A 20,269-nucleotide genomic window follows, 5' to 3' on the forward strand; every position below is an offset into this window, starting at 1 on the left:
TGGTGCCTCCAGGGAGGGAAGGATACTGAGAGGCTGAGAAATAGAAATGGAAGAGAGATTTATCACTACATACCTATTTACACCTTTTGAATTTAACCCCATTAATGTATTATCTGTTCAAAAGATAAGGTTCAATTTACATTGGAAAAACGTTTCCCTCTTCTACTGGGATAAAAGTCTTCTGAATATAGACAGATCCAATAGAAAACAGCAGAATTTTAGAGATCCCTAATATCTAAATATATATACTCACACAGCAACTGAGGAAGGGAATAGGGAACTTTCTTTTTAGAGTACCTGACATAACGTACGTTATCTCATTTAATCTTCATAGTTAATTATAAGATATTACTGTGTTCATTTTACAAATGAGGAGACTGAGACTTAAGAAAGTTACGTGACTTGTTGAAAGTCATGGAGCGAACAAGTGGTGGGGAAAGGTTTAGAAATCACTTCATAAGACCCCAAGCCATGCTGCTTTCTGAAAGATTTCTTACCTTCCATGCCAATAAGCAGCAGGTTAGAGGTCAGCTGCCCCCAGCCACGCTTTCCCTGTTGCTTATTAATCCAGTTCCAGTTAAAACCCAAGAAGTCCATGACAATCTTCCTGCCCACAGTGTCATTGAGTGTTTGCTGCAGATACAACCTATGTTCCCCAAGAAGAAAATCCCATTAGTGCATGTACACACTGTCCCTGGCATGGCCTCTCATACCTGGAAATCCAAACCCAAGCCCATACCAACATCTCCCACAAAGAACAGCTGCAGTCATGGGACTCTCACAGAACTGAATCCTTACCTATCCTTCTCTGAGCTCTGTTCAACACCAAATTTTATATTTTAGAGAAGTGATTCTTAACTTTTTCTGGGTCACAGTATGACTCCTTTAAGAATCCAAGAAAAAAAAAGAATCCAGGAAAGGATCCCCATAAAAATGCACACATTGAACTTTAATATAATTTCATAGATTTCCTCGAAGCCTACCCACAGACCCTAGAATGATGACTCAGCCTTGTTCCAGAAACTCTCGGGGCGTGAGACATCCCCTTTCGCCCTTGATGGCCATTTCGGCAGCTCATATTATTGTTCACCAAGAACTAGTTCCCTCCCTGTGAGAGAGATTCTTCCTCACCTCCTTGAAGCAAGGCTTGCTTATATAACTTGCTTTGGCCAATGAGATGTCCACAGAAGTGACTGGTACTACTTCCAAACTGTAATTTTAAGAACCAGTACACACTACCACATCACTTTCCCTCTGCCACAGCAATTGCAAAGCTTCCAATGGCAACTGATGGAGCAATCTGTGTCCCAAAGTGCAAAAGATGATGTAGGTAGAGTATCCAGGTGACCTGAGATGGACATGTAGCATGAGTGAAAAATAAACCTTTGTTGCTTCAAGTCGCTGAGCCCTGGACTGAAGCCTAGTTTATTTTAACTGATTCAGACACCTATCTGTAGCAGCCATCTATAGCTGAAGAAAAATACCTCACTAAGCTTTCCACAGACCGAGGGCCCCTAACATGCCTGAGGAAGGTAAGAAGTTACTTAATAGATATGAAAAGCCAAACACACTCGATCAAGTCCCGAAAGAAACATTATTTAGGGGGCAAACGTGAAGAAAAAGAAGTAATGGTCCTGAGAGCATTACTTCAAAAGCTCAAAGGTATCCCAGTGCCTGGAATCACAATGTTTAAGGCAACATTAATTAAAAATCTTGATAAATTGGAAACAGCTACCTGTTTGGGGACATGGAAACCTCAAGACTCCAATGCAACCTTGGAATGTTCCCCAGAGATTATGATGTACACATGTTCATACAAATATTTCTCAAGGAACTCTGAAAGAGTCAGGAACACTTCCCAAACAGGAATCTAAGCAATTCCTGTGAAACCTTAACAGTAAATCCTCAAAAGAGCTCAAAGAGGATCCTAACACCCTTCACCCTAGAATCATAACAAGCTGTACAATTATACAATAGAGTTGGTTGGTGCTAAAGTCAGCTGATAGGGCAAATCTTGCAAATAGTAAAAAATTTTCCTTAAATCACCCATAAAGTACAGACTACACCCATAGTTCAGACTTAGGCAAAATGCTCTCACTACAGGAAGCAAGAAACTTAAAGTGACTGAGGAACCAGAGGACTCATGTGTCTTATCTCACGCTCGTTCCATGCATATGTTCAATCAATAACTTTACACTCCACAAGCATCATTTAAATCAATCTCTCTTCTCAACATTGGGTGTATGTGTGTGCGCACGCGCGCATGCACTGTGGTAAATCTGAGGACATCATGCATGAGATGATTCAACTGAACCAGTCTCTATAAGACATAAAGAACAAATCAACCATAGTTCAGATTCTGGAAACTCTTCCGGTCAAAGTTCCATCATTATGACAATAGCTAAGAGTCAAAAGCCAAAAAAAAATTTAAAAGTATGTTTCAAATCCTTTCACTCTGCCACATACTACTAACAAAGTCAAGAAGAGAACTGAGGCTGGAGAGTGAAGAAAAGCCCAGGGTTGGGCACCAAATGTGAGACGGAGATAGTCATTCACCATCAAGTACTCAATGACAGCAATTCCCCAGAGGCAACGTTATTCTGTGGGACTGAATGTTGTCTGGAACCTACCTAAGAGGCTCTCTACCTAAGGTAGAGAGAAAGAGTCACTCCCATGTGTGTGTATATCTTGTGTTTGCTATCATCAATTCAATGCAACACATCAATATTCTCCCCCGCCTCACCTATACAACTTTTTAGCCTGCACTGCCCCCATTCAAATATTTTAGGACAAAGGCTGCAAACCCATAATCTTAGGAAATCTACTAACACATATTTTAAATTGGCCTCTTGCAGCATTTTAAAAAATATGAATTAGCTGCCCACATTTAAAAAGATTTTAAATAAAAATGCTGATTTCTGGTTTCTCTTGAAAAAAATCAGACTATCTGGCAACCCTGGGGCTGCACTCCAAAATGGAAACAAGAGTCAAGTAATGACTTCGCACTCTGAATAAGGCACATGCCTTCAGCTTCATCACAGCTTTCACCCAAACAACTTCACTCACTTCATTCACCTACCTGACTCTGCTAGGCAAGTGTGACTCTCACTTTATGAAGACAACAAACTTGAGAATCACAGTTCAAGTCTAGTCATTCCATCATCCCTCAAGCTAGAAAACTCATCCTCAGATAAGGAAAGGAAAATAGATGCCCTAGATCCAACGGAAAACCACGACCTGGGAATTTACCTCTCTTCACCTCCTCGCTCCTGTATATCCTGCAGTTTCTCAACAAACTCATGGAATTTCATTTCTTCCCTACTGGACCTCGGCTTAAAGTTCTGGAAATTAGCCATCTTCTTCTCATCATAGTACAAAAACTTGTGGGTGCTGGCACTATACACAGAGAAGTCTCCATTGCCAATATTTTCTTGCAGGTATTCAAGGTCCCATTTTAGGGCAGGATACACAAGATTTGTGTCGGTCAGCACCACAGGCTCCTAAGTGAAAAAAACAAATGAAGTCGTCCCAAGGAACTAATGGGTTCTTGTCCCAAGATTCCAATACTTCCCAACTTCAAAATTACTTCTCCTGTTAACCAGCACGAACCTCGCAAGTCCCATTTTTCCTCGCTTCCCTCTCCATCTCCCCTTAGGCCCTAGTCCACACCACGGCCTAGTCCACAACCCCTCCCTTCCATCACCACTCGCCTTTGACCTCTCCTCCCAATCTGGTCCCTTCCCCCATCCCCCACCCCCACCCCCTCTTCGACGCGGCCCCGCCCCCTACCTCATTCTCGATGAGCTCCTCCGCCCGGGGGTCGCTCTGACTCAGACGCGGGATAGGCCGGGTCGGGAAGGTATAACTGCGCAGTTGGGACTCATCCCAGGCGGGGCCGGGGGCTTCAGCCTCTTCCCGGGGTTCTCCAGAGCCCGAGGCCGCAGCCTCAGCCGCAGTCGCCGCCATCTCCGCCGCTAGGGACGGCCCCACCGGAAGCGGAAGCTCTGCCTATTCCGGGGAAAACACAACGGAAACCATAGAGCTAGGCTGCGAGAGAGAGCGTTCCAGACACTAAGAACGCGGGGCCGAGCCCTGGGCGAGCGTCTCCTAATGGTAACCTATAGCTCTACACCCTACGCTCCGCCCCCGAAGACCCGGGACTAGACTTTAGTCCCACTGAATAGGGGTGATCATCGGGTTAACCAATTCACAAATTATTGCTGCCTCAGTGTGCCCAGGCCTACACAACAGGCAAAGAAGGAGGTAAGTTTAGTGGGGCATTAAATTTTACACTGATGGATGGGGAGAGACGCAAACTTGACCCACCTAAGGAAGTCAGAAGGAAAAGCAACTGTCCGATAGATAGACGTTGGGTAAAGATTGCTCCGAAAGCCTCGGCAAAAGATATATGGCAACTTGAATTCTTTCGAAATCAAAGACGGTTTTCTTTTGCTTGGCACCATTTGATTTTTCTGCCTGTGTCACCATCTTACCTTCTTAAAGGCATTTTTGTCTATCTTGACCGAATTAGATCAGTGTTTGCTATTGATTGAATGCAGATGTCGTCCAACCATTCTGAACATCCATTCGATTTTCATTTACAAGAGGGCAAGTTGCTGTAAGGTAGTTCTCCCCAAATTCATATACTGAATAGTATATATCAGTTTTTATTGCTCTGATATATATTTGGTAATGTCTATAATAATGGATTCTACTCCAAAACAGTGATCACCCTAAAACTTCCTGGAAATATGTGTATATTTGTACTGTAAATTATTCAAATCATACTTGTGTAGATAAAATGAACACATATTCATATGCGAACAATAATGCCCCCCCCCCCAATTCTTTTGTTAGGCTAGTGTTCGCTAATTGTGGTTCGGCTTGAAATGTATTTATCCAAGTCCTAGTAAATCTGAGCGAATTCTAGCAAATCTGAGGTGGGTTCAGATGATAGGATTGGTTTTACATTTGTTGGGTTGAGGTGACTGGGACATTCGGATGTAAACACGAGACTGAAACTGAAGAACCAGTTTGGGGGAATTCCCTGGTGGTCCAGTGCTTGAGACTCAGCGCTTTCCCCGCCAAGGGCGCGGATTCAATCCCTGGTCGAGGAACTGGGATCCCGCAAGCCGCGCGGCCAAAATAAAACAACAAAAAAAGAACCAGTTCGGGGCCAATTTGTGTGTTGCACCGTGCATCTAACTGAAGGAGATAACTAATTTGGAAAACAAAATAAGAACAAACAAGAAAGACCAAGGGCTGAATTTGAAGAATGATCACGTTTGGGGATGGAAGGAGGAACTGCCAGTGAAGGAGAGGAAAAAGGCAAGCAGTCAGAAAAGAGATTGACAGGCTCCTTTTACTTGTACCGGTCCTGGGGTAGGTGGGTCAGCTGTCCACCTGAGATGCTCAGGTTCTGAGTGCCCGTTATCCCTGGATGCGTCTAAGTCAGCTGAGGTAGAAAAGGGACATAACGATCTGAAATGTCAAAGCAGTGACCTGCTTGTTTTTCTCTCCTTCCCGCTTTCCCTCTCTGCCTCTATCCAACCGCTCATCTTCCCTCTGGCTTCCTAGCACCGTTTAAGCCCCGCGCTTATTGAACCTTTGAGATTTTTCTCCCTTGTCACGTTTGGCCCGGCTCGGCCGCCGTGACAAGGTCTTTGCGCATGTGCGGGGTGAAACGAGAAGAAGGTGAAGATGGCGGCAGCCAGGGCGGGGGTCCTGGGAGTCCGATGGCTGCAGAGGGCATCCCGAAACATAGTGCCGATGGGTGCACGGACAGGTCCGCGAGAACGGGCGAGGCCTCACTGTGGGAGAGGGGTGCCTGAGGTTTGGTATGTCGGACGGAGGGTGGGTATTGTGGATACCGCGGCGGGCGAGTCCGGGCAAGGGCACGGGTGGAGTTGGTGTATTCAGAAAAACAGGTGGAGGGTCTGTTCGTCCCTCGAAGCCTCGGGCTCCGGTGTCTGCAGCCACCGCAGCTTGAAGCCTTCAGAGTGGAAGGAGGAATGGGGTCGCTTCTGACGTGCCCTCATCTGCTCTCCAGCCTCCCATATTACCAAGGACATGCTCCCGGGACCCTATCCCAGGACCCCAGAAGAACGGGCTGCCGCAGCCAAGAAGTATAATATGCGGGTGGAAGACTACGAGCCATACCCAGATGATGGCATGGGGTGAGATAGGGTCTGCTTGCGCCTGGGTAGTGATGGGAGAAGTTTGGCTGGGTTGGGTAGCTCAACTCTGACCCTTTTCCCCGAACCTTTTCGTGATCCCCTCAGAGTCAACGGTGTGGGCGCTTTTCTCCGTGGAGGGAGGTGGGAGGGGATGGGTGAGCAGCTGCAGCCGAGAGGACTTCAATTTTTTCCTTGGCTCAGGCTGTTTCCTCAAATGAAGAAGCTGAGGTTTTAATAGCTCCCTTGAGGACCCCTGAATAGCAGGAACCTTCTTTGGCTCCATCCAGAGCGCAAGGTTTCATTTAGATTGAGCATCTGCTGGGCTCAGGTGCTGTCATCCAGGCACGTGACCAGGCTGGAGCTGGATTCCTGTCATGAGAACCGTATTTGTAGATGGAGTACTCTATATCATGTATATGTCTCTTTTAAGAAATATTTTGCTGTTAGCACTGTGGAAGTCGTAGTAACTTTAAAGCAGATTAAATAGCCAACTCCCTTAACTCCAGTTGATGGTTTTGCTCCCGCACCCCCGTAACATCCCTGTGGTTAATTGTCTGAGTTGATTACCATCACCCTCATTTTCTGTCCTAGCATCACTCTTTCAGCCGTGGTTTCAGCAGCTCCTATTCGTCTTGTTGTTTTCTAATCACTTTCTGTGACACATGTCTAGTTGTCATCATTTCCTATGTCTTTTATTGTGTTGTGGACAAGAGCAGCCTCGGTAGCAGTCTGTATAAGTTGAACCTGGTTTTGTTGGGGAAAAATCCAGCTTATCATGAAGACCCATGAGGTGTTTGAGACTTGGAGTTGTATGTCAACTCTGTGGTTGAGAAACACAGTTGCTATGAAAAGTGCTTTTCTAATCTGTACCCTTTTGTTTTCATTCCAATTAACTGGGCGATCTTAGGTTCAGACTCTAAACTTCAGTTTCTTTTTCTGTCTAATGGGGGAAACAGCGATTGATTGTTAAATTCCCTTCCAGCACTAACATTATAACATTGCATGACTTTTCTTCTTTCTGTTGAAAGAAGATAAGAAAAGCTTACATATGTTAAAATGTTTCAGAGTTTGACATAAATTTTTAATGAAAATTTATATAACCGAGGATTTCCTCGGTTATTCTGTGCTTAGTGAGTAAAAATTGAGATTTTTTTCACTTATCAAATAACATTTTATTTTATTAATGATAAATTTGGTATTGGAAGGCATTCAGGAAAATGGATCTCTTTTATACCATTTGTAGGAATGTAAACTGGCACAGTCTTTTGGGGGGGAAATTTGGGATATTTACCAGTGGCCCTTTAACTCAGCATTTCTCAATATGTACACCTCAGGGAAAAAAATTGAGATCTTGATTTGAAGGTCAGTTCCCCTGTCCTTAGGGGAGGCAGTATCTCTGTCACTTGGTTTTTCATCTCTGAGATGAGGAGACTGTGAATTGTCTGAGTGAGGCTGCTCAGAGCCCTGTCCAGAAGTTCTTGCTGTCTCTCAGGTATGGTGACTATCCAAAGCTCCCTGACCGCTCACAGCAGGAGAGGGATCCGTGGTATGACTGGGACCACCCAGAGCTGCGATTGAACTGGGGTGAACCGGTGAGAGAACCATATCCCATTTCACCTTCCTTCCTTTTCCCTATGTCTTCTGTAGCTCAAATGGCACTTTTCTGCCCAAGCAACAGTAAAGTTTTTCTGCCCAAGGAAGCGAGGTCCAGCAATCTGAGATCTGATGTTCCCTGTGTGATGTGTGGAATGGGATGTCTGGGAGTAATCAAAGCTCTGTATTGTAAGAGTCAAAGCTCTGTATTGTAAGAGTTGTGAACTTCTATGATTGAGCTGTCTCTGGTCAGCAGAACCTAGACATAAGCCAGCATCCAGTCCTGTGGGCCACAGTATCTCAGATGTGGCTCTCAGAATATTGCCCAGGGCAGTAGAATGCCTTTGCAGTAGAATGCCTTTCAAGCCTTCTATGAGGCTCTAATCACTCTGGACTGCATGCCTTTTGCAGGAAGAGCAGTATGTGACAGTGATCTGCCTTTTTGTCTCAGATGCACTGGGACCTAGACATGTATATCAGGAACCGTGTGGACACGTCCCCCACTCCTGTTTCTTGGAATCTCATGTGTAAGCACCTCTTCGGCTTCGTGGCCTTCATGCTGTTCATGTTTTGGGTGGGGGAGACTTACCCCACCTACCAGCCTGTGGTGAGTATCTGAGAAGTGCTCCCTCAGCCATACTTACTTAGCCTTGTTTCCTGAGGGAATGAAGTCTCTGGAGTAGGGATCCAGCCAATACCAAGCTTGACTTCCTGGTAAGGCCTATAGAGGGTCTTACCCACTGGCCTGGTACAAGTACCAGAGCATTGCTCCTGCCTGCATCTTGGATCAGTCTGAGTGAGAAGAAACTGTAGGACTAGGTGAGGAATGAGAATGGAGAAGCCAGCTAGTCTTTAGAGTTGCCATTTTGGGAACTGTACTTAACAATAATATTTCAGCAAGTGATCTTTTAAGGTAGAGTCAAGGAATCTCGAGTTGAAAGCTTATCCTTTGTCGGTGTGAAGGGCACTTCCTGTAGGGTACTGGAAGCAATTAAATGTTTACTGCAAGCATGGACAGTTAGATTTTAGAGAATGTAAAGGACATAGAAAATATACTGTCTGTAGAGAACAGACTTGTGGTTGCTAAGGGGGGTAGGGGAGGTATGGATTGGGAGTTTGGGATTAGCAGATGCAAACTAGTATAAATAGAATGGATAAACAACAAGGTCCTACTGTACAGCACAGGGAACTATATTCAGTATCCTGTGATAAACCATAATGGAAAAGAATATGAAAAAGAATATATATATGTATAACTGAATCACTTTGCTGTACAGCAGAAATTAACAAACAATGTAAATCAACTCTACGTAAATAAATTTAAAAAAGAAAGAAAATATACTGTCTAGCTTTAAGGACATTTAATTTGGATAAGAAGAAAATTTAGATACATGACATGAGCAACATTGGAACATATATATAGGAATTTGGCACAGTTTTTGTGTATATATGTGTGTAGTGAATGTGTATGCTGAGGGTATCAGGTGCTGTTAAGGAGAAGGATTATGCTAGATGCTAAAATATATATATTTTAGATGGTGGGGAGAAGTTGAAGAGAACATTTGGGGCAAGAGAAAATAGAATAAAGGAAGAGGACAGTGAGTTAGCTGGAGTGGAATAGGCTTATAAATAGTTCCTAGATAACCAGCTGCATTGGTTACCTGGAGAGCTACTAAAAATTCAGATTCCTGAGCTCTACTGCCTAGAGAGCCTAATTCAGTAATTCCAGAATGGGGTTCTAGAATCAATATTTAACAAGGTCCCAGGTAATCTTGATGTCCTGGGAAATCAGTTGTCGAAGCTGTGTTAAAAAAAAATATGGTGAAGTGAGTTTGATCAGTTAGGTTGCATGGCTGAGGGATCTGGACTTGATGGTATAGTAATGCACTAATTCAGTAAATATTTATGAAGCCCCTATCATGCACCAGGTACAGAAGGTGCTAAGGGTTGGGGGTACAGGGATGACTTGGTCTGCCTCTAGGCAGCAGGGAGCCATGTTGGGTTTCTGAACAGAAGAATGCCATAAAGAAGCCTAGGTTTTTAGGAAGATTAATTTGGGAGTAGTCTACAGGATAGATTGTGAGGAAAGGAACTGAAAGCAGGAGGCTGCCGTGTTTGCAGTTGGCTGCACAGTGCTACCTGTGCTGAGATAATCAATGTCCTAACGGTAGCGTGTGTGTCTGTGTGCACTGACACAAGCCTTCCTACCAAGCCCCCAGGGGCCCCAGGCTGGAGAGTGCACATAGGGCTGGTGTGAGCGCTAACTTCACTTCAGGAGAGCAAGAAACACAGTGTGGCTCTTCCATTTTTCAGTTCTGTAAGCACATCACCCTTTTCTCCTCCGCTTGAGCTGTGTTCTCTGACAGCTGTTTGTTGGTAAAGCCAGCAGCCCCTAAAGCACGTCCGAGCCGTGTCTCCTCTGTGCTTTCCCCCACTGTTGCTCCTGCACGCCTCATTTGCTAGGCCACTTTAGTGGTGGAACCATTAGAGGCTGAGTGACTTAAAGGAGATTGAGTCTGTCTCGACCCCGAGAGAGAGTGGGATGGATGGATGCGTCGTCTCATTTAGAAAGCTCTCCCTCACACTCTCCCTTTCTCCCTCTCTTTCTCCTTTCTCCCTCTCCCTCCCTCTCTCTCTCACTCTCACTCACACACACACAAACAGTGTAGGCACCACTTCTCTTACAATCTAGGCTTTCTCTCTGCCTTGGGCTGAGTGGCGAAGAGGAGTGCTGTCCCTGCTGTTCTAGCCCAGCTGGGTCTGACCAAAGGCTACCGTGTACCCATTTACTGTGTGTGATTCTTCACTCAGAGTGGTATTGGATACATAGATATATGTTGTTCTTGCTGACCTGTGTTTTTTTCTTAGGGACCAAAGCAGTATCCTTACAATAATCTGTACCTGGAACGAGGTGGCGATCCCAACAAAGAACCTGAGCCGGTGGTTCACTATGAGATCTGAGGAGGCTTCGTGGGCTTTGTGCCCCCTAACTGACTCCCTCAATCCTAGAGATTTTACCTTAATGAAATCGCTAATAAAACTTAGTACTGTGGTATCTGTGCCTCATTTCCCCAGGAATAGCCATTGCTTAAGCACAAGAAAATGTTGATTTGCTAATTTCACTGGGAAAAGTAGTTGAGGGTTCCAGTTGTACAGCAGGTGGTAAGGGTAGCTCCTTTCCCCATCTACAGGGTTGTGGGAGAAGGAAGATATGTTCCTGACTTCACAAGTTGGAACAAGATTTATTTCCCATAAAAAACCTTTTTAATAATAAGTGGTTAGCTAAAAAACAATACTCTAACATGTTTCAAGTACATTATAGGATAAATAGGTGTTTTGGGACTGGCCTAGGGCTGTGATTGCCTCTAATCTTATATCTCTTATAAGAATATGTATTTGGGACTTCCTTGGTGGCGCAGTGGTTAAGAATCTGCCTGCCAATGCACGCACGGGACACAGGTTTGAGCCCTTGTCCGGGAAGATCCCACATACCACGGAGCAACTAAGCCTGTGCGCCACAACTACTGAGCCTGCACTCTAGAGCCCATGAGCCACAACTACTGAGACCGTGTGTCACAACTACGGAAGCCCATGCACCTAGAGTCCGTGCTCTGCAACAAGAGAAGCCACCGTGATGAGAAGCCTGCACACCACAACGAAGAGTAGCCCCCGCTCACCACAACTAGAGAAAGCCCGCGTGCAGCAACGAAGACCCAGCGCAGCCAAAAATAATTAATTTTTTAAAAAGTATGTATTTATTAAAAACACAACATTGTAAATCAACTATACTTCAATTAAAAAAAAGACTATGTATTTATTCCAAAGCAACTTCTGAATCCTAGACTCTTATAAATTGATAAATTGACATTACTTATGTTTATTAATTAGAGGATAGTCATTGACTTATGAACCTACACATGGCTTTCACTACCTTAATGATTCATCCAAGCTCCTATAATAGCCTTAGAAAAAGAAAAACCATGTTTCTGAGGGTCTGTTTCTTTTTTTTTTAAATGAAGTGGTTTTTTTAAATTAATTAATTTGTTTTTGGCTGTGTTGGGTCTTTGTTGCTGTGCGGGCTTTCTCCAGTTCTGGTGAGTGGGGGCTACTCTTTGTTGCGGTGCGTGGGCTTCTCATTGTGGTGGCTTCTGTTGCTGAGCATGGGCTCTAGGCACGCAGGCTTCGGTAGTTGTGGCACGTGGGCTCAGTAGTTGTGGCTTGCGGGCTCTAGAGCGCAGGCTCAGTAGTTATGGCACACAGGCTTAGTTGCTCTGCAGCATGTGAGATCTTCCTGGACCAGGGCTGAAACCCGTGTCCCTTGCATTGGCAGGCTGATTCTTAACCACTGGGCCACCAGGGAGGCCCTGAGGGTCTATTTCAATGCATCTGTTTAAAAGAGAACCAATTTATGTTCTTTTCTTCCCTTTAGGGACATTTTCTTAAATTACAATGATATTGCCTGAAAACCTGTCTCATAAAGCATACATTCAACGTGATCTGTAGAAGCAAGTCCATTCATGCTAGATAAGAGGTCCTTTAGTGGTATTCAGGCAGTGAAAGACCTTTATGATATCAGGGAGTGGGTACTTCTACTGAAATGCCTCTCTTTGAAGGTCTCCACTGATTTTTTTTTTTTTTTTTTTTGCGGTACGCGTTCCTCTCACTGCTGCGGCCTCTCCCGTCGCGGAGCACAGGCTCCAGACGCGCAGGCCCAGCGGCCATGGCTCACGGGCCCAGCCGCTCCGCGGCACGTGGGATCCCCCTGGACCGGGGCACGAACCCGCGTCTCCTGCATCGGCAGGCGGATTCCCAACCACTGCGCCACCAGGGAAGCCCCTCCACTGCTTTTTATGTTTTCATTCTCTGTCCTTTAGAGCATTTGATAATCATTTAACAAACGTCTGTCTGCCTAATATATATCAGACACTGATAGGTCCTGGGGATATAAAGTTGAACAAGAAAATAATTGCCTTCAAAAAGTTACCTAGAAGAGAAGACTGGCATTTGTAAAACGAGGTGAAAAGAATTTCAAAGTGTCTGAGTTGAGAGAAGGGTGCACTTTTTTACTTTACTTTTTTTTTTGTTTGTTTTAATCATGTCCTACTTGAAACTGTGACCTTATGCCTTTGGTTCAGATTTCCTTCAGAGCACTCCAGTGACACCTCAGCCTCATTCCCTACTTCGAGGTGTTGCCTGAAGTTCAGTTTTCAACCCTGTTTCTCATCCACTGTTGTGCTAAGAAGTTCAAGAAATACTTAGTACGTAGAGTGGGCAGGCACCACCAATGCCCTAAATTCTTTTCTGTCCTGAGTTCAAAACTCCCATGTCCACGTGAAAAGGAAATCTAGAGCTGTGTCACAATGACTTGGGGCCACGTCATAAGTCATAAGATAACCAGCTCACCATCTTTGGGGGTATATCAGGCTGGAATATGGTGGTAGAATTCATGCATTAAATTAAAAATTTAAATCAAATAACTTAGGTCTAAGATCTTCAGCTGCCTACAGAACATTTTATTTGGAAATGCCATAATTCCCTCAATCAATATAAAAAATATATATGATCACCCCCCCTCCAACTTTTTATCAGTCACAAGAGCCTGTCCAGCTTTCTTTTACAATCATTGCCACTGTTAATCCAGGCTTTCATCACCTGGTACCTGGATTGTTCTCTTAGTCTAATTTGATTCCCTGCCTCCAGCTCTGTTCTCTCTGCATGGTGATCCATATTGCTAGTCTGATGTAATCTTATTGCATATCTGCCCATAATTTTCAGTAACTCCCAATTACCTGCAGAGTTGAATTGGTATTCCACAATCTGAATCCAGCCCACTCCCCCAGCTGTAGTCCCTTTCATTCATGGTATGGGAAACACCAGGGCGCTATTAGCCGGTTGGGCCCCTTCCTCCTCGCTGGGAGTCCACCTATCTTCTTGAAACCCCAACGTATGACACCTGTCTCGTCCCTGAAACCTTCCAGGAAGCCCCTGGTACCTTGCCCCCCGCCCATCTATAGCTTTTAATTAGTTCAACCACCGGTTGGGGGCACCAGTTGCTGGGCTGCAGAAAGTCACTCACCGCTCTTTATGGCCTAGATTGCTTTTTACCTTTTCAACTAAGTGGATTCCGCTGAGAGCCCCTGGAGCTAGGTCCGGGTCTTCTCCGCTTCAATAAGTAAATAATGAGTTATTTTCCCTTTTCAGAGGCTGCCCGCGGAGCCTGACTCAAATTGAATAGACCAGAACTTACTGGTCGCGGGATCTGACCCACTGCGCAATCACAGGACAGGTGAGGGAGGCCCGATTAAAAGCTATAATCCTATTAGGGAACGTTCTCCGTGGGTCAGCGGGGTGCTGGGCCCCGCGCCTGGCGGCGCGTGTGGGAGGTGGGGCCTGCGGGCCAGGACTACTTTTGGCCCTCCGCAGCCGCCTTCCACAGCGCCCCGCTGAGCTCCTGAGAGAAGCCCTGAGAGAAGACTGGCTCCGGCTCCGGCTCCGGCTCCTGCTACGCCGCGCCAGACCCCTGGCCTGGGCTCTCCGCGCAGGTTGGTTTTCCCCGCCTGTACGGGGCCGCTGAGAGGGGAGGCCGTGCCGGGGACCCCGAGCGCCGCCCCTCTCTCGGGAGGGTGTCGGGGCGCGCTCGCCCTCCGCTGGCACTCCGGCCCGCCCCGCTCCCGGGGCTCCTGCCGGTGTGCCTCTCAGGGGACCCTACGACGCCTGCCCTGCTCTCGGCCGCACTCGGCTCGTTCTCCCTGCCGCGCCTGGGTGCCTCAGCCCGAAGACGGCCTCTCTCCAGCGCTGCCCTGGCGCCTCCCCCGTCAGCCCTGGGCCCTGACCTGGGCCCAGTGTCGGCAACGGGTCTCTGCGTCTGGCCTGGGCGGGAAGGCCTGTCAGTGCTGACGCCGGCGCGCCGCGGGGGAGGCCGACCATCCTTCGGAGGGACTGGACAGCCAAGGGTAGCTGGCGTCCTCTTTCACTGCACGAGCGTGTCCAGCTCTTGGTTGAGTGGTCATAGCTCTCCCACTTTTAACGCCCCCGGCCCCCGGCATTCTGACCGCAGCGGGGACCTTTTTTGTGAACAGATGTCTTTGAACAAAGTGGATTAAAAGCCCATCTTCCCAATTTGTAGGCTGGGGTTTAAACACTTCATGGAGTTTAGTTTAGACTGGTATAATGGTTAAAAGCACTGGGCTCTGGAGGCTGTTGGGGTGCACAGCTTGGTCTAGCCAGTTTTCTTCTCTGTAAAATGCGGATAGTATCAGTACTGACCGCCCAGAACCATTGTGAGAATTAAATGAGATATGCATGTCAAGTGCACACGGCTAATTGCAGCTCCCGCTTAAGAGACCTTTCTCCAGAAACGTGAAAATGGTATTGACCAGCAGGTGGCACTGGTGACCGTGTAGTATGATGTACAATCTTGTCCGAATATTCCTCAAGTGTTTAGAGGTCCCCGGGAAATCTCGGCTGAGTTGGCAGCCTTAAACTTTCTTCAAGCTGGAGAGTCATTTGATATTATTAAGTAATAAAACTTTTGTTTTGGTAGGTCAAGACTAACCTGGCTGTGGCTTGCTCAAGCAGGTCACAGTGGGTCCCAAGTTTACTCCATCAAGTTCAGTGTTAACTTTTTTTTTTTTTTTTTAACTTCCCTGCCGCTTTAGCCTGTTGGGATGGCACCTTGAGTATGTGTTAGAATTGGTTTGGAAACTACCGAGTTAAAATAGATGTCTGCATTCATTCGTAAAGTATTATCGAGCACTTACTATGTGCCAGACATTGTTCTGACGCTAGTTATAACATGGAGAACAAAGCAGACACAGTGCTAGCTCTCATGGAGTTTACTTATTAGTGGACAATGTAGATGTAAATAAATATATAATTATAGATTGCTAAGAAGAAAAAAAGGAGTCTGTTTTTGATTGGGTGGATGACCTCATTGAGGTAAGAAGCTGAGCCCTGAAAGATGTGATAAGGAACCAGTCATGCAGAGAACGAAACAAAAAGCCATCAAAGTATAGCAAACAGAATTTACAAAGCTCTAAAGTGGGGAAACGCCAGGAAATGAAAAAAGGCTAATGCAGCTGTAGCACAATAAGTAAGGGGGAGAGTAGGAAGAGATGAAGTTGAAGTGGTAGGCTAGAGCCTTTGAGCAGGGATCAAAGGGGTTCGCATTTTATTCTGAGTGTGATAGAAGCCACTGAAAAATTTTAAGTGTGGAATGCCAAAATCCAATTTTTGATTAAAAAGTTTACTCCTGCTGCTATGCAGAGAATGAATTGGGTGACAGGGATGAGTAGCAGGGAGAAGACCAGTAATCTAGGTGACAGATGATAGTATCTTCAAATAGAGCAGTGGTGAAGATGGAGAAGAATAGACAGATTAAAGTATATTTTGGAGGCAAAATTTGGAAGACTTAATGATGGATTAGAAGGGAATAAGGGCGAAGGAGGGATCTACGGTGATTTTCAGGTTTGGGGGTTAAGCAGTTGTCTGGGTGGTGGTACCATTTGCTGAAATGAAGAAAACTGAAGGAAGAACAGATGGGTGGACGAGATGGTGGAATAGAGAATTCCAATTTAAACAGACTAAGTTTTAGGTATCTTTACTATATCCAAGTAGAAATATTTGATTAGCAGTTGTATATAAGAACTTGTAGCTCAGAGGAGAGATTTGTATTGCCCATATAAATTTGGGAGTCATCGACATATGGATGATGTTTAAAACCAAGGGATTGGATAGGGTCACTGAGAGATTATTTGGTTTGATGGTTATCATCACCCTCGGGCCTGTGGCAACTAGTGTATTTGAATATCTTTTAGGGTTTAAAGCATTAGATTTCAGTAACTGGGAAAATGAACTGTCATTACAGATCTGCAGACGGTCATGTATTTGTTACCCTGTGTTGCCCCAAAATGCCCCATTCTTTGGTGGTGAGAGAGAAACAAGCTCTCATGTCCACAGGTGTTCCCCTTGATCTGGCCCTTAAGCTTGCTGGTTTCTATTTTCAGTAGGCTGAGGAAAAGGGTCACTTTTCTGCCACCCACAGGACAGACCATGAAGCTGAAGGAACTTGAGTGGCCAGCTGTCCCAGTGTGGAGCCCAGCTAGCCACTACTGTGGATAAGGATCCACTGAGTACATAGGTTGAAGGGAAACATAGTATCCAGGGCTCTTTATTGTGCTTCAGAGAAAGCTTTAGAGTCGTGGAAATCTGGGGTTGGCTAGCAGCATATGCAAAGGGATATTAGGAGTTTCTGGTACCTGGGGGCAACCTTGGACTCTGGCTTAAGGCTAAGCACCTCATGCTTTCTTGTTTTCTTTGGAGCTACCATTTGAAAAAGGGTATATCCAGTCCTCTCCTGTTCCTCCTCTTCTCTACTACTTAACCATTTATACCCCAAATCCGTGCATATATTGTTGCTCATATGCTGCCTCTTCCTGACTTTTCTTGTGCCTAGGAACATCTGCCCAGCAGCTAGATGCCTCCTTTAGTACAGATGGCACATTGGAAATCTTTGAGGTTGATTTCAGGGACCCCTCTCTGGACTTGAAATGCAAGGGAGTCCTTTCTCCCTCCAGCAGGTACTATGTCTGAACTTTTGATGGGTATGCAGGGCAGATCCTGATGTAGACCCTGATGGGGAATCCCGGGAGTGGTATGTGCTTCTCAGGGCTCATGAGGAGACAAGTGAGGGGAGAATGGTCTTTTAGTAGGAGAGAAGTTAATCTGGGTTTATTTTGCAAGAGGATTTTGAAAACACCCACTCCAACCTTTGTGGTCAGCAGCAGCAGCGTCATGCAGAATCATGTGATAGAGACGCCTCACAGAAGCCTGGACCCACAAGTACCTGATCTGTCTCTGAACGCAGAGGAATTGGCTCCTTCCTCCCTTGGCTCTTGTGAACGTAACAGCCTTACACAGTATTTCCTTGTCTGCCAGTGGGAGGCGAAAGAATGATCCTCTCCTCATTGCTGTCAGGCACCGATTGGGCACTCATGGATTTCATGGCTCTGGCAGGCTTACAGGGTTGGGTACTAGCATTCACCAAGCACATGTATACATTCCAGGCACTATGCTAGGGGCTCTGTATAATATCTTATTCATTCCTCAAAATGAGCCTAACCAAAAAATACCATTATTCCCATTTTACATAGGAGAGAACCAAAACTCTGAGAAGCTAGGATTTAAGTCTAGGCCTGTCTTACTCCAAAACCTACCTTCTTTCTATTATTCAGCTGTTCTTTTACAGGTTGTGTAAAGATGAGGCTTACAGTCTGAATCAATGATCTCTAGATTTTTGTACAATCAGGAAAATTGTGAATATTCACTGTACTCAAGTATATATTTAGTATAAATAATATACATGTATTACTGTACTACTTTTTAATATTAAAAATATAAATCTTTTTCTTACAGCCCAGAAGATTATCTTGCCCATCCACTTTAGAGATTGCTGGTCTAGAATGCAACTCTCCATCTTCTTGTGCATTTTTTGGTCCATCTGAGTGATTAGATTAAGATATTTAGACAGAAGTACCCTCTTCTTTCTTTTCATGGTTTAACCTAATAATGAAAGTTAGTTTTTGTTCTCCTTTTCTTGAGCTCCTATATCACTTTGTTACAGTATCCCTTATTTTGCAGTTTTTAACATTTCTTTGTATTTCCAGTACCTTTACCTTTTGAAGAGCAGGCCTTGGCGGGTTTACCAGTAATGATGAGATATTCTTAGCCTCTAAGCAAGCATTTCAGAAAGGGCTGCTGAAAGGGGTGAGCTAATTTAATAATGTTTATACTTCTGAAGATAAGAAAGGGGGCAGTGAGCGCAAGGACTCTTTTCTTTGACCAGCCAAGCAGCAGCTTCAGCATAGTAGTGGCTCCTTAGGGCTAGGAGTTCCTAAGAAAGTGGCAATGTAATTGCTTAAGAAACCTTGAAACTGAATCCTGAGATCCATGTAGGCAGAGATTTTTGTCTGTTTTATTCACTGCTGTATCGTTAGCTTCTAGAACAGTGCCTGTCATTAGGTGGTTAAAAAATATCTGTGGAATAAATGAGTGATATTAGAACCTTCTGGATTACCAAACGGAGCATTCATGTCCACCAGTTCAGTTAGTTATAGTTAGTCTTCAGTTAGTCTTAGTGCCTTAAGAGCTTTTCAAGGGTAACAATCTGTTTGGCAGCCAACTAGGTTGAAGGGACACTTTTTGAAATGTTGGTACTGTATTCAGGAATCATGAAGCATCACCTCACACCCTGCTCTACCCTGCAGGAATTTGGGGACTATAACCAAAACAAATAGTACAGTTAGCTTCCTTTTTCCACCTCTATAATTGTGTCTAAAGATTGGGTCTTATTCTCAAAGACCTAAGGGATTACTTTTGACACAGTTCGGTTGGGGCCTTTCTGAAGAAATCATCTTAGACCCTCCAGGGTTTAAGACACCCACTTCTTTCCGTTCCAGCCTGGGTTAGGTCACTTACTCAAAAGTCAGCATCACAGACAGTTGACCAAGATGATCAGGGTAGACGAAGGGCAGCCCATCCTTTGCTTTATGCTTTCCTCTTTTCTGTATCATCTTCTGCTTGGTTTAATGGAAAGCACAGTTGTGTTGGGTTGCTACCTTGGCTAAAACTATGTGACTTTGGGCAAATTGAATTCCATCAGTGATCTTAGGTTTCCTCACTTATATGTAAAGAAGAGGTTGTACAAGATGACTTCTAAGAATCTACTGAACTCCAAATTTAAGTCTTATCTTCAATCTCTCCTTCCCTTTTTCTAGTTTAGTCTCCTTCCTTTTTTCCTTTTTTTTAAACAAATGCCTCTCTGTATCTCTTTATTATTAACTAAACATACTCTTCAAAGTCTTCCCCCTTCCATCGCCTGCCCTTTTTACCAGACCCATGCCTCAACCACATTTGAATCCTGAAGATCCCCTTATCCTCAACCCGTGATGTATCAGAGAAATATTATCTATTTAGAAATACCTGACTGAAAGAGAAATGTTCTGAAACACTGGTATGGGTGTAGATAAGGGACAGCCTTAAGCTATAAATAGAGTGAAGAGGGTGTGTGAATTAATGCCACTGGATGCAATCAGAATCAATATGGATTAGCATGTGCACTGAAGCAAGTGATGTTTGGTTTGTTAGATGAATCTCACTCAAGAAGAAAGCTATCTGGGAGAATAATACATTGTTTATGTATTGACTTTTGAGTTGAGGACGTAGCTGCTGTGGCTGAGTGAGTTCAGGGGCCAGTGGGTGATTTGCTGCACTCTACCTCTGTCTACACTGAGGTTCTAGATCTCTGAGTGGCCACTGTAACCTATGTCTGACCCATCCTCTAGGAACGTGGAGAAAGTAGGTGATCTATCTTCCAATACCTTTATCTCAGTTATAGCTATTTGGGGAGCACTGTGACCCCTCTTTAGGTGCCTTTGTAAGGGACAACACTAAGCAGTAAAAGATCGTTTTGGTACTACTCCTAATTTTCTTGTTTCTAAGAC

General features: G+C 44.9%; 3 protein-coding genes across 7 annotated transcripts in view; 2 read left to right on the top strand and 1 right to left on the bottom strand.

Annotated features, from left to right (window-relative positions):
• The window catches only part of HIF1AN (hypoxia inducible factor 1 subunit alpha inhibitor), a 108,799-nt gene extending 104,801 nt beyond the window's left edge, over positions 1–3,998 (bottom strand). For 3 of the 4 annotated variants that reach the window (XR_011376810.1, XM_060286769.2, XM_030865352.3), the window contains exons 1-3: positions 3,790–3,980; positions 3,250–3,500; positions 498–646 (exon numbers count right to left, since the gene is read on the bottom strand). Coding sequence is in view for 2 of the 4 variants with exons in the window: in XM_060286769.2 (XP_060142752.1) it covers positions 498–646; positions 3,250–3,500; positions 3,790–3,966 (577 nt within the window). In the remaining 2 variants the exon portion in view is untranslated. Of the gene's footprint in view, positions 1–497; positions 647–3,249; positions 3,501–3,789 lie in introns of all 4 variants that reach the window. The other variant, XR_011376811.1, reaches the window with a different exon arrangement.
• Positions 3,999–4,110: 112 nt separating this feature from the next.
• NDUFB8 (NADH:ubiquinone oxidoreductase subunit B8) lies at positions 4,111–10,821 on the top strand. 2 transcript variants are annotated; one of them, XM_060286771.2, is made up of 5 exons: positions 4,111–4,263; positions 6,050–6,176; positions 7,669–7,768; positions 8,221–8,376; positions 10,638–10,821. In XM_060286771.2, exons 2-5 carry the CDS (start codon positions 6,070–6,072, stop codon positions 10,728–10,730), a joined length of 456 nt encoding a protein of 151 aa, XP_060142754.1. In that variant the 5' UTR covers positions 4,111–4,263; positions 6,050–6,069; the 3' UTR covers positions 10,731–10,821. The 2 variants fall into 2 exon arrangements, with proteins under 2 accessions (XP_060142754.1, XP_030721214.1); XM_030865354.2 differs by lacking the exon at positions 4,111–4,263 and adding an exon at positions 5,626–5,785.
• Positions 10,822–13,484: 2,663 nt separating this feature from the next.
• The window catches only part of SEC31B (SEC31 homolog B, COPII coat complex component), a 31,661-nt gene continuing 24,876 nt past the window's right edge, over positions 13,485–20,269 (top strand). The window contains 3 exon segments of the mRNA XM_060286003.1: positions 13,485–13,510; positions 14,193–14,311; positions 17,224–17,347. Coding sequence (XP_060141986.1) covers positions 13,485–13,510; positions 14,193–14,311; positions 17,224–17,347 — 269 coding nt within the window.

The sequence above is a fragment of the Globicephala melas genome, chromosome 16 (assembly GCF_963455315.2).
Source record: "Globicephala melas chromosome 16, mGloMel1.2, whole genome shotgun sequence".
Lineage (NCBI taxonomy): Eukaryota > Metazoa > Chordata > Mammalia > Artiodactyla > Delphinidae > Globicephala > Globicephala melas.

Coding starts and splice junctions, on each gene's coding strand:
- NDUFB8 (XM_030865354.2), top strand. CDS start 5,701: ATGGCGGCAGCCAGGGCGGGGGTCCTGGGAGTCCGATGGCTGCAGAGG. Junction 5,786..6,049: donor GCCGATGGGTGCACGGACAG/GTCCGCGAGAAC, acceptor TCTGCTCTCCAG/CCTCCCATATTACCAAGGAC. Junction 8,377..10,637: donor ACCCCACCTACCAGCCTGTG/GTGAGTATCTGA, acceptor TTTTTTTCTTAG/GGACCAAAGCAGTATCCTTA.